This window comes from Rattus norvegicus, chromosome 19 (assembly GCF_036323735.1).
Source record: "Rattus norvegicus strain BN/NHsdMcwi chromosome 19, GRCr8, whole genome shotgun sequence".
Lineage (NCBI taxonomy): Eukaryota > Metazoa > Chordata > Mammalia > Rodentia > Muridae > Rattus > Rattus norvegicus.
Genome location: NC_086037.1, coordinates 15,625,913 through 15,639,631, shown reverse-complemented (window position 1 = coordinate 15,639,631; position 13,719 = coordinate 15,625,913). Strand labels below are relative to the sequence as shown.

Here is a 13,719-nt window from a genome sequence, read left to right as displayed (position 1 = left end):
CACAGCTGCAGGCTACATTCACTATGGATGCTTTGAGGTTCCTCCCTAAACTGCTGAGATTAAAATAATTTTCTTGCTAACAATAAAAAAACTCATTATGCCAATCTGGACTAAAGGAATCTAGTTTCTATTCTGTATATTATCAGATGTGCATAATACATATGGTCATCATAGATAACAGGTGAAAGATCTGCTCTAATATGGACACTAAGTGATGCTGGAGGATGATCCTGACCCTCAATGAGCAGTGGGGACACCAGAGCCCTGTAGGGATGCCTGACAACCTAACACGTTGAGCACGCAGGGCTCAGTAAGTTCCCTGTGAACACACATCTCCTGAGATCTCTCTATTTGATTGGAGGTGATCCTGTCCACCTAATACAGCACCTCATGTGGAATAACAAAAGCCACCTGCAGGAGCTGTGGTGATGACTCACAGGGTAGAGCATCTGCTGCTCTCTCAGAAGAACCACATGGACCCTAACAATTGGGTAGAGCATGTCAGTGATTACTTCATAAAGTGTGTGTCCGAGAAACAGCCTCATTATCCACACAAAAGACACTGTCACACTGGGTACCCCTTGGTGACTTTGAATTCACTTATTAGCCCAGGCTCCATGGAACATGCAGAGATCCATCTCCACCTGTCAGTTCTAAGTCCACAGGAGGGACAGAACCCTTGAGTAAGAATGATGGTTTTAAGAGTCAAGAGATAGAATTCAATATTTATTCATAAGGAATACATTTTATAACAAAACAGGATTAAAATGAATAAAAATATTTAAAAATATTCGAAAGTGAAAAATAGTAACAAGAACATATAAATATGAAACAACAAAAAAAATTTCAATTAAAATCATAACAAAAATATTTCTAAACATCATATTCTTCATGAACATTTAAAAGCACAGATGTATTGCTGTTCCTCTTCTAGCACACATAATGAAAGGCGGTCCCCCCAGTTGTCTCTTAAGTGGTGATTTCTGAAGAAGAAAGTGAGTAAGACCTCAATCAGTCAGGCTGGCTTACTGTTATATAAATTTAGGGTCTCTAAGAAATGACAAATTAACTCTGAGGAAGAATTTTCATCCAAAAAATGTTGTTACCATTCAGGATGTTTGTCATCAGAGACTCCTGAGAAAGCAACTTATTCTTCAGGAAGCTCTCTTACTGGGCTGTGTCCAATTCCAGCTCTCTTGCACTTTCTGAGACCTGGGAGAGGAAGGCAGTTTTTCAGACACTGATTTTGTGGGGAAATGCAAGCCAGCTGTCAGAATGCTGCCTTCTACCAACTCAGTTCTATTGGAAAGTCGACATGGACCTTTTAACTGATATCATTGTTGCTAACTGCAGGAAGAGAAAAATCTCCGGCAAGCCTCACAGTAATGTGGGCTGACAATCTGGGACCCAGACTTATACCAGTGCAAACCAAGAACAGGGCAATGGGAAGAGACCTCATTGGGTTGCAGGAAGAAAGGAGATGTCCATATGTCACCAAGGTTAAAGCCAATGACAAGAACTAATTTGACATTTGCACTTGGTTCTTATCCCAGAAAGGTGCTTCCTACACAAGAAGTCACATGACCAGAGAGTGTCACTTGTCAAAGAACCAAGAACTTGTTCAAAACTCTGCATAGGATCCAATCTATCACATGGATATGCAATAATGAGGTGTGTTATTAATCTGTCACCATTTCTAGTCTGCAGCTTCAAAAAGAGCAGCAAAATATGCTTGCACAATAATTCAGTTTCTGAAAAGTGTTTACCTTCCCAGAATACTTGTGCATAGGCAGAGCAATGAACAATTCCATTACATGAGGTGGTTGGCTGGTTGTGAGTGTAAATAGAAAGGTGATAGGAGAAAGCAAAGATGAATCAAATTGGGAAATGATATCAGATATTGTTAAGCTAACATATCTGCTCGTCCCTACCAGATGCTGGGTCTGGACGTTGCTGGTCTTTATCTTTCTTGTTGAAGTCAACCAAATATTTCTGTTTCAGTGCACAATCAAGATGTACCTCCTTGCTCTCCTGTTTCAGTGGGACCAACTTCTTCCTGCATGTGTTCTCCATCAGTATCTGGCTGAGCAGGTTTCTGGAAATACAGTCTGCATAGTAAGATCCTGCTGCCCCTTTCTCCCATTCCCACTCCTGAGTGCCACTAACTCTACCAGGACCCAGATACCCATGAAGACTTAATAAAATACATCTCGATACATATAATGCTCCTGCACAAACCACAAAGAGTTAATTCGGGGGAGAATAAATTGTTTGTTTGGCTCAAGCACCAATTATTGTCCACATCTCTCAAAAAGAACACAGATCTACATCTATCCATGAAAGCCCAATGCATGGGGGCAACATCAATTAGCAGTGGGCCAATACCCTCAAAGGAGGTCAGTAGAACCAAGAGAAGGTCATGCTCACCATGTGGTCCACGCACTGAGTGTTGTAAAACCTGGTATGACCCCAGAGGTCCAGGTCAGCCTAATAACCTGCTGACTTCAATCAGTGCTGTTCTATCTAGAGCCTTCTGAAGATGCCTAGACAATCCTGGGATGAGGAACAGTCTTTTATGGAACTGAAAACTGAGTCCTAATGACCCTGGCACACTGATGTGTAAACAGCACAAGAGATAGAACCAGAGCTGAAGACCATCCAATCCAGAACAAAGAAATCAGAAATGGCCATTCCACAGGTGATAGCTTTTCTGACCAGGACTTACCTAGAGAAGGTCATCTCCTTCTTCAGCTTATGGCTGTTCTCATGGATCTCAGTGTTCTCCATCTCTAAGTTGTGCAGAATTGACATGACCGCCTCCTCCATTCTCTCCAGGTCTTCATAATATGGATTTGGCCTGAAGTAGGGCCTGGCCCCAAATGATAGAATACAATGAACATCAGAATTTAGGAATATATGAACTCAGGGTGGGTCCTGTACTACACCAGTCCTGGAAGGACACCTTCTGAATTCTACATATTGGGATGTTCTTCAGCTTCAGAAACGTGTTTTTCTGAGTCCAGGACACCAGAATCTCAGCATCCAGATGGAGGGCTCCCTGGCTCCCTTTGTTCAGTCAAGAAGAAATCTGCAGTCAAGCCAGTTAAGCTATCAAGAGCCTTGGCCACACCTCTCCATGCTCCCCCACCCCAACACACCCAGAAATCTGTGATTTCTTTTATCCTGTTTTGATAAAAGACCATATATCAACACAAAATTATAATCTGCACAACGAATACAAATATACAGGCAAACGTGCTCACATAGGCAAAGAACTGTGCTGTTGACAGTGGGGCTCCCAGAACAAAGCATTCACCTCACCATGAAAGTGTTACAGGTAAATACTCAGCCCAAGACATAGACCACTAGATTCCAAGTGTGGAGGGAAATATAAACATATAAAAGTTGTCCATATGCATTTGGACGTTTGCACACACAGACTCACAAACTGAGACACACCCACAATATAGAGAATTGTAAAGAGTCAGAGAAAGAGAAAGACAAATAAAGAAACAGAGAGCACTGTGAGAACCAGGAGAAATACATGCACCATTGCTGTCTCAGAGTATAAGACACACAGACAATGACAAACAGGCCTGAGCCTGAGACCTTCTAGTCAAGCATTGAGATGAACAGTTTGAGACCAGGCCCCTCAGGCTGCTGCCTGGATCTTCCAGCACTCAGTCCCCTGCCTAGCAAGTACAGAGACTCACCATAAACTCACTGCAATTACAATCTTGCAAAGCCACCAGCTGTCAAGGGCTTTGCAAATGCACACTGGGCACTCACTCTCCCTGACTTTATTCCTGAAATCTTCATTCAGACCACAAGTTCTGCTTTTCAATAAATGGAAGCAGATGAGTCCATTTTCCATCTCGCTCCTCAGGAAGGGTCAGGTTCTGAATCTCCTCTATATGGGAGGTGAGGTTTAGCACAGGGTGGTTAGGGAGGCACAGCTTTCTAGAACCCAAAACCTAAATGGATAAGATGAAGGTAACCTTGCAGACCCAGGAATGAAACAAGACCATTTGGCTCGGTTCATACCTATTTTTCATGGATCTCTCTGTCAGAAACCTCAGGCGATCTCTCAGGTCATTTCTCTCCTCGGTAATGAGCTGCAGCTCTTTAATCAGTCTCTCCTTTTCCTTCTTGGCCTGCTTCTCGCTTAGGGCAGTTCCAGGGGATGATGTTTCTCTCCCAGCATCTGTAGGTAGGAGAACACAAGTGAACCTGCATGTGGAGAATGCATAGAGTGTACATAGACCACAGTGAGGCCTACACAGAACAAGCCTGGAACCCAGTGTCATTGCTAGGCGATTGGTCTATGCTTATGAGGCCTCCTCAGTGGATCTCAGTTCCCCACTACTCTATAGAGACCAAGAGATGTAAGCAGCCAGGTGTTCCCTATGCCGGATATCACATGCTTACATGGACCACGGAGATGGCTTCTCCCGGATTATTATCAGCTGAACGGGGTCCAGATTGGTTTCAGGACCCTCACCCCTGTGGTTTCAGAAGTCAGATGATAAATTCACCATCCACAAAACTTGAGTGATTGGAGACACTCAGATGTCCTACCCTGATACTCTATGCCAACAACTTTGGATGTAAAATGCATTTCTGGGGAGGATATGGTGAACAGACTTATCAATTCCCCTATTTGAAACACCAAATGCCCCAGAAGTGCCAATAGGATACAGGCTGAATCTTGGTCTACACGTTCCAAATAGTTTTGGTATTTTAGAAAAATGTTTGTAACACACAACCTCTAATATATAAAGCTAACGATGACCCTGCAATTAGAAGAAATCAGAGAAGGTCTAAGAACATAAGGTTATTGCCTGGAGCACAATTCTCTCCCTGTTCCTTCTGTCAGATATCCACTGTATTTAAAGAAGCAATGATAGTGAAATACATGGCTGTCCTGTCTAAACTCAGAAAAGGTGGACCCTCCATGACTCCTGATGGTGTTATTATATCAATGTAACATAACAAATGCACTGTAAAAGTAAAGGCCAGAAATTCACAGTATACTAGCATTGGCCTTACCATATCCTCCCTGTGGGGATGGGGAAACTAAAGTTCTGAAATCCTTGACTTTAAGGAATTGTGATATTCATGAAAATTCAATTCCTTTTCAGATGCTCCAGTTGTTATGGCCCATTGCTAGAAAGGTCAGCCTAAGCCTGCAGCCCCCCTGACAGGAAGCTCAAAATATACTGCCCAGAACTTACTACACATTCCCCAGAAGTGCTGTCTTTGTCCATCATTACTTTGAGACGAAAGGCCAGACTCCTTCACTCTAGTCTCTCCACAATCGATGTTCCCCCTCCCAAAATGCCCCCTAAGACAGGAAAACATGTCTTAGCTTGTGACTGCCAGACTCAGACTGAGAGAAACTAGGGCACTGGTCGTCACTACAGTACAGGTGACATCACAGAGGATGCCAAGAACTCTCTAGGAGACAATAGAATGTCCAAGAAGGGACAGCAGATGTCACGGGGAGCAGACTTTGCCTCCTGCTAATGTTCTCCCTGTACTGAGCATAAGCAGAGGTGCCCTTTCCAGGAGACTTTCCTGGGGCAGAGCCACTGAGCATCTCCTGCTTCCAAAGCCAAATTTTCCTCAAGGCTTGATTATAAAAAACTTAGTAGTTCCTATGCATTTAAATGAATGTTTCCTTCCATATCTTGCCCCAAAATGTCTCATCCTAACTCAAATTGTCCACATTCACCAATGTTAGCCATTAAAACTTCCTGAGATTTCATACCAACTTGAATATACAGTCAAAAGTTCTCCTGTCTCATTATGTACGAGTGCTTTAAATCACATCAAGAAATAGTCTGCATGGTAGGTTATAACATGGGTGTGTGTTAGGGGAACACTCATGAAGTCATGTGCTTAGCAATTGACAATTGCCAGAAAACTCCTTGGTTGAAAGATTTGAAGTCTTTATGGTTCTAGGAAAAGTGTGGAGACCAGTTGGCAGAGGAAAGTTTAATATTGGAGCCACCAATGAAGGGAACCTCATGCTGCTTGTGGGGTTCTCCTCTCTGCACCAATGTCGCCAAAGGAGCACTGCTGACAGGCCTGAGTAAGACAGACCATGAGTTCATATCAGAAAAATGAAATAGTCAAGAGGTATAGGGGGTACACATAAACATCTAAAATGAGGCTATAAACATCATTAAGTGGATAGAGCGAGGTTCCAGCACCTGTACACTGGGAAATGGCCACCCCACCAAACACAAAATCATCTATCACAGTAAAAAATGAATACCTTATAAAATGCACACACTAACATTGATTGATCACATCCATAGTTCAAATTTGGGGGCAAATTCATGGCCCTATCTTTCTCTCAACTTATAAAGAAAAAAAATAAGAAAGAAAGAGAAAAGAAAAAGTCAAAACAAAAAGCTCAAGATTCTCATATGAGGACTGCAGGAAGTGTTATATGGGAGTCAGTTCTGATTAGGCCATTTTAGATAGAACAGTGCACAGTGACCCTTAATGTGATGGGCCCTATATAAATTGGAATTTTAACAAACTTCATCCAGAACATACAGAAGAGGCAAGGATGTGATCACCATGTCCTCGCTCTCTATCAGGTTATTTTTCTCTGTCCTTGATTGACAGGCATATAACAGCAACAACCTGAAATAGCTGGTAGACATTTGAAAACTACGAAATCTATAGTTGTGGGTTGCACACCTCAACTGTCAAAGGCTAATGCTGTCCTCACAGTCCTTGGAGGCCACTCTTGCAAGCCTATGTATTGGAAAGTGGAAGCAGTTTTATCTGAGCTTATAGTGAACCTGGCCAGCCAGGGGGAGGGCAACATGTAATACTTGAGAGCCTGTCTAAAACCAGCACAGAAACCCACACTTCATTCAAAGCATCATCTACGAATTCTCGATTATCTACCATTCTCTCCCTACCAGTTGTTCAGTTTGGAATGGTAGAAAAAGCTGGAACTGATCTTTCTATTCTAAAGATCTTGATCTCTATTTCCTTAGGTCCACTTAAGAGTGCATAGAAATGGATATCGCCATCTGAACATCTTAGTATCATCTAATCTGTGTTTGTAGCATAATACTGTGCCTATGACAATCTAAAGCTTCCTTGAGTGTTGTTGCCCCATCAAGAAGTGTGATATACTGAGGCCAATTGTCAGGGATCCTTTCAAGGGGTTAGAAGAAAGTCATCAGACATACTCCACTTCTTTGTCCTTAGATTAAATCAAGTTGACACAATGTGAACCTGGTGGGCTATTTAACCATGCATCTTTCTCCCAATCCCACTTTTCTGAGGTCAGTCCATGGCAGAATTCATTCCCCACCATCTTAGATATTTCTTTGTGTATTTCCATAAGAGTCAGGTTTCTTTTTTTCTTAAATAGAATTAGTTGTAGTCAATCAACTGCTGCCCTATGTAAGAATGATTAGGATCTATTATAACTTACCACACTGTATTTGTGTATCCAAGTACGTTAGTGGAAATCCAGCATTACTGAGGAAATGGAAACCAGTGTTGTGGCCTTGCCTTTCTGTGCCTAGTCCTGGCTCACAGGCAGCGGGCAGCAGACCTTGAGTTCCTCTTCAGGGACAGAGTGATGTTGAATGGGCACTGAGCAGGCAGAGAAATACAGCTGAGGCAGCTCCTTTCAGTTATCAAACACATCATCTCCTTCCCGTCTTAAGGGCTACTGCTGAGGTCTTGCCCCCATACCTACCTTAATAGCAGCAAATTTGTTACACAGCAGCCAGCTCTTTCCTATTGTTCTGTAATATGCCTCCACATCATGGATGCCAAGAAACAAACTAACAAAAAACAAAAAAACCTGACACTGAAGTGTGTGGTGCTGGTCACATACCCTGTTATGTTCTGTATGTTATGAGGTTTGTTATTATTAACAAGTTCCCCAACTATAAACTTCACATAGGACCCATCAGATTCAAGGCAAATAGGAACAATTATGTGTAATTGTCCTGAGTCAGGGCCATAGACAGCAGCATCCAGCACTTGTGCTTTAGCCCACGTGGATCTTGCAATGAGCTGGGCCTAGCAATGTCCAGTACCCAGTTGTGAGCTGTTGCTCTGGTTGAACTGTATTGGTGTGTGCATTCAATAAACTACACCTATTTAAATGAATTCAGTGTTGGTGTGGTTTGAGTCCAGACCCCTTGCTACCAAATCTTCCCTTCAGCAACACTTAGGAAAAGAGGCTAAGGTTAGGAAAGGTGACATCCTGTCATAAATTATGTGACAAGAGGGAGGGGAAATGATCCCTTGTGTTAAGAATCAGGGTGTCCTCTGTAGTATTTAGGTCTATACTGGCCCTGTGCATCAGCTTCAAGAACCCATTTCTGATTTTCCTTGGGATTCCCGTGATGATGCACTCAGACATCAAACCAACCAAACACAGAAACACAAAAACAACCAAAATGATGGTCAGAGTACTTGATTTATAAAATGTAGGGAACACTGCAAACCCATGTTTCAGGATATTTGATCAGATTGTCATCCCCAAGATTGTGTTATTTACTTAACAAAAAACCTTCTGGCAGTGTAGTTCAGCACCAGGACAAATATTTAACCCTAGAACTATTTTTGGTTATGTGTTTGTTTTTTGTTTTGGTTTTTGGATGAACAAATACTTTCTTATTTTTTTGGCTCAGCTCTAGCTCCCACTTCTTTGCACAGTAGTAGAGAGACCTCGAACATATACTCAGCCAAAGCCAGGGGAGTGTATAAAAGAGCCTAAGGCAATACCACATAATGACATTGAAAGTGGGTGGCCAAAAGGTGTTATAAAATTAACCTCACTTCAGCGAGTGATGACATACCAACCTGGTGGCCTAAGATATATAACCCCAAGATTCAGGAAAATTAATCAGAATCCCTTAGAGATTAGATCTTAATAGAAACAAGGAAGCAGTCATTTCCTGAAGTATACATTCATCATATGTAAAGAAGATATTAAATCCATACACAACTCAGAATAGAATTATCCCCAAGACTGGAACGATCTGGCAACATTAATATTAGAAGCTTCTCCTGTGTTACAGTGGTAAGCACAGAAGAAAGAGGAAGATACGGCTGAACACAAAAGCATCAGGCCAGAGCACTGTTCCTCAGGAGGAGTTGCAGGTGACGGTAAATAAACTGTTGTAAGTTAAATACAGTTTTACATACCCTGTTGTAAGTAACTGGAGCCGAGGCTATCCCCAAAGGTTTGCCTGTCTGTGGAATCTGATACCCTAACTCAGGTGTCTTCCCTGGCCTCAGTGGGAGAAGGTCCACCAGCACTACAAAAACTTGATGTGTCTTGGTGGAGGCACACTCTGAGGGATATTCCTCTACTCTCTCAGAGGAGATGGTGTGAGGACATTGGGGAGGAACTGTGGGAGAGAAGTAACAAGAGAAAGGACAGCAATTGGGATGCAAAGTGAATTTAAGCCTGTCAGTCACTGCTCTATTGCTGTGAAGAGACACCTTAACTAAGGTAACTAATAAAAGAATCAGGGTGTGCCCATGGCTCCAGGTAGATATGTAGCAGAGGACTAGCTTATCTGGGATCACTGGGACGGGAGACCCTTGTTTCTGAGGAAACTTCATGAACCATGATATTGGAACTGAGGCCTCTGAGGTGGGAGTGAATTGGCGGGTGGAGGAGCAATCTCATAGAGAGAGGGTGTGGGAGACAGAAGAGAGACTCATGTAGAGGAACATGGAGTGGGAGATAAATTGGAAATGTAGATAAAGTGATGAAAGAAAACCCAAAAAAATGAGACTATGAGTATCATTCTAATTCAAGCAGCAAATAATAAAAAAAAAAAATAAATGCGAGAGTCACCGGGTCCTGTTCGTGTCATCCTGAATCTTAAAATGTTTTTTCCTCAAAATTCAGTCCCACGTGAATTGCACTGACCTGTCAGCTGCCTACTTGGATGACAACTGCAGCAGCTTCCCTATGCACTTGCTTTGTAGGAGCTCGAAATCTATTGAGCTCCCTTTTCCAAGTTTTAACTTTAATTGAGCAGAGGCTTGCCCTGAGGACACCTTCCACATCTCTACAGCACAGAGGCAGGAGGCCTGTGTGTAATAACATTCATCTCCTTAGCTATGTCACCCTCCTTTTCAGCACATGACTTTGCTGTAACACTAAACTTCTTAGTGATCTTTTCCACTCTAAGCTGCACATGGTTTTCATGTGTTTGCCCTGTGTGTTGTTCCTTGTCCTGCAGTCTTGAAGAACAGTGACCAAAAGTAACCAAACCACAGACTCAAAGCCATGCTAATACTGTATTGTGTACTATTTTCACAGAGCTGCCTGAGGTGTAAATGGGACATGGAGACTTCTAACATAGTTTGAATCTTAGGGCATTCACTGGGCAGTCCCTCATCTTCTCTAAATTTAACCCCATTCTTCTAACTATGAGACCCACCGGGTGGTAAGCTCTTTACCTCTTCCCTGTTCCGATTCCATATCTCTTCCCTCCCATGTCTATTCTGAAACTGCAGCTTCAGTTTTCCTCTCCCTCCCTGTGCCTGGAAGTTCTGCCCACATACTTCCTGGCGCAGCTCTTGGCCATCAGATCTTTATTACATCCAGTCGGCAGTGAGACAACACCTGATACATCTCTTAGCTTGTGTTGAGCTGGTGAGAAGGACAAACATCTAAAAAATAGCAAACCTGATGATGGGACATAGAAATGACAAGAGAAATGCTGCCAGCACTTAGCTCACTGCCAGTTCAGAACTAACAATTGAAAGTTGACACACCTTAGTACAAAGGGAGGTCACCTCAGCATTTCCCCTTTACACCAAGAAATATCTTTAGTTTAATATTAATAACCTAGATAAAATTAGAAAAATTAAGATATGTATCAGATAAAAATTAGTCACAATATTCAGTCCATCTTTTTGTATTTGGCAAAATTGGAGAAGGTACTTCATTATTTAAACTATATTAGTCTAAAAATCTTGTACCTAAATCACTTTATATTACTTTTTAAGCTTTTATATCCTCTACCATAACTTGTGTTTCTTAGCCATAATATATCCTCTGAGACCAAAAGTACTTTTGTTAATTCTAAGTAATTTAAGGGTTTATGTCTTTCATTTTATAATTTTACACCTCTTTTGTGGATATATGGTGTTTTTTTTTTCTTTTTCTTTTTTCAGCTTGCAGCTGAAGAATATTTTTGCTCTGATTTAGAGCAGGATGCAAGGGTGGAGTGCAGACCTGAGGGGAGGGTAGATGAATGGAGTTGATCTGCAGGATGTGAGATTCACAGAGAATAAATAAGAAGTTAAAAAAAAATAAGAAATGAGCACAGTGGGGATAAAGCAGTGAATGCTTGGCATGGGGACGTTTGGCAGTGGACTGGGCATTTTAAGGTGTGGGGTGGATTTGGGTGGGGTTCTGGAGTGGGTAAGGATGGTGTCTGTTCTGGTCCTTCCAAGGAAACTCCTCGGTCCTCTCCCATCCCTCCTGTGCCTCTAACTCCGCCTCTAACTCCGCCCCTAACTCCTCCTCCAACCGCCATAACTGCCTCCTACCACAGCAGCAGCTTCTGGGCACCTGCCTCTTTCTGCTCAAGCTCTTCTATGTGCTCGGGAGTGGTACATGCTTTAAAAAGTCCCGAGCAGTGGTCAGACCACGCACACTCTCCTGCCATCCCCATTCTCAATTCTCAGGATTTATGAAGCCAGAGAGGTTGTCTCAGGCGTTCTGATGCTGTGGTGGGCTATACGTCCAGTCCTGCTTTCTGGGCCTCCCATGTCCACCCTGTTCCTGTCCAGGTTCCTGGCTGTCACATTCCTGCACGATGGTGAACAAGTTTTCTTTTCTGATTCTCATAACAAGAAAATGTTAAGACTAAACTATCTAATCTTCAACCCCATCCGAGATCTGAGAAGGAGAAATGTTGCCTGAATAAAAGGAAATTCAGAGCAAACAGCTTCCAAATCTAAAGAAATGACAGAAATTGTTGGCTACCCTGACAGACTGTCAGCAAATGTTCCTGTGTCATTGTGGCATCCACCTTCAACTCACTGGGCCAGGAGCTCTGACAACAATCCTTTGAAGCACGTCACTTGAAGGACTATCCTATTTTTTCTCCAAAAACTTGGACAACAGACCTCCCATGATCCACTTCTGCACAGTTTGGACAGCTTTCTAGCAGCAGCAGTAAGTGGGTACTATTTCACCCAATGGCCACTTTGCTCCTTTACAAGGAAACTCCAGTTAGGATTATTTAGAGCCAATCATCTTCTTCAGAATAGACTGGGGACAATGCCAGGAGTTGAGTTCTCTCCCACTGTGAAAAGCCTTTAACTACTAGGACATTTGAAATGGCAGATTCTTCAGACCTCTAAAGGATTTGAGAACCTCCTTTGTATGTAAAGTCTATCTCAGTGGACAAATGTAGCTTTTTTTCAAGGAATTTACTTTCTGCTTAACTTTAAAAACATACACAGGAAGTTAAAGAAACCTTATTTCTGTACCTAACTAAAGCAGTACCTAACATGACTACAAGACTGATTATTTATAGTTGAAAAGTACTAGCTTGCATTCCTTAAGTATCCATGGCAGTGTGCAGTAGTAATTTTATAGAATTAGAATTTTACACCACATTATGAATAAGCTTTGTATACTTATATCTTAAAAAATAATTAAATCATTTATGCAAGTACAATTTTCAATTGTATCATCATCCAAAATCCATGCCATCCTAAAATCTTTGTGACTTGGTGTTGTGTTCTAGTATAAAAAGAGGTAGAATAATCTATGCTTTTGTCATTTTTGCCCCTTTCTCCTGCTTTCCCACAACACTAGATAGGAGAGAAAAAGGTTTGAGGAGAGAAAGAGAAAGGAAGAAAGACATTCCTGATTCTAATCTGCTTTACTGTTTCCTCCCTGACCATGGCCAGTAAAAACTTGCAACCAACCCCCTAAATGACAATAAACATCTATAACCCACGGCAGACAAATAACCACCCACCCACCCTTCCTCTTGAGAATGAGGGGGTCATGTTCTTTTAAGATGCTTCGGGCTGTGTGGGGTGACAACATGTTTTAGGACCTTACAACAATTGGGATATTTTCCAAATCCTGGGAGACCTTGCAGTTTCCTATGCGTCCAGACCCTGAATGTGGCAGGATTAACTGAAGTCCTGGCTACATTAACAATTGAAAATACAAACACACATTCCTATCATTTGAGGAAGGTCACCCAATATCTACCCCTTGAAATTTGCTCAAAACAATTAGTCAATCAGTTTTTTATTTATCTTCAGGTCACTTCTTAGTAACCAGGCAGAAAAGAGACAGATTGTTTGCCAAAATTATATCAATTGCTTCTAAGCCAGTCACCAATAGAGTTCCTGCCATCCTTTGAAGTCTCATCAGAGAGGCTCTATTTTACACAGACTCACAATACTTATGTCTCCCATGTGGCAAACTAAACTGTTAAGATCTCCTTAAATAATTCAACAGTTTTCCCAATCCAAAGTCTCCCACCCTCCTCCAAAAAATCAAGAGGTTCCTCACAAACATCTCCACTCACTTCGGTACCAGTTTATATATCAGTCACATTTCTGTTACTGCAGAAAAATACTATGACCAAGAACAACTCAAGGAATACAGTTCTTCACATTGTGGTAACCAACCCCAACTACCAAATTATTTCATTGCTAAGTCATAAATGT

General features: G+C 42.0%; 2 protein-coding genes across 6 annotated transcripts in view; both read right to left on the bottom strand.

Annotated features, from left to right (window-relative positions):
- LOC134483152 (uncharacterized) overlaps positions 1-13,719 on the bottom strand; it is a 757,250-nt gene that overhangs the window by 179,268 nt on the left and 564,263 nt on the right. The gene's annotated exons all lie outside the window — the stretch shown is intronic.
- Positions 553-7,614, bottom strand: LOC134483533 (disks large homolog 5-like). Of its 3 annotated transcripts, none has more exons than XM_063278765.1 (6): positions 7,466-7,614; positions 4,045-4,204; positions 2,726-2,869; positions 1,932-2,095; positions 1,107-1,212; positions 553-983 (listed from the first exon to the last, which is right to left on the bottom strand). In XM_063278765.1, the coding sequence occupies exons 2-5, from the start codon at positions 4,053-4,055 to the stop codon at positions 1,148-1,150; spliced, it is 384 nt and encodes a 127-aa protein (XP_063134835.1). In that variant the 5' UTR covers positions 4,056-4,204; positions 7,466-7,614; the 3' UTR covers positions 553-983; positions 1,107-1,147. The 3 variants fall into 3 exon arrangements, with proteins under 3 accessions (XP_063134835.1, XP_063134834.1, XP_063134833.1); XM_063278763.1 differs by lacking the exon at positions 7,466-7,614 and adding an exon at positions 5,235-5,494 and having other exon boundaries at positions 568-983; XM_063278764.1 differs by lacking the exons at positions 1,107-1,212; positions 7,466-7,614 and adding an exon at positions 5,235-5,497 and having other exon boundaries at positions 564-983.

Coding starts and splice junctions, on each gene's coding strand:
- LOC134483533 (XM_063278763.1), bottom strand. CDS start 5,361: ATGTTTTCCTGTCTTAGGGGGCATTTTGGGAGGGGGAACATCGATTGT. Junction 4,205..5,234: donor GCACTTCTGGGGAATGTGTA/GTAAGTTCTGGG, acceptor TCCTACCTACAG/ATGCTGGGAGAGAAACATCA. Junction 2,096..2,725: donor AAGGAGATGACCTTCTCTAG/GTAAGTCCTGGT, acceptor CTGTATTTCCAG/AAACCTGCTCAGCCAGATAC.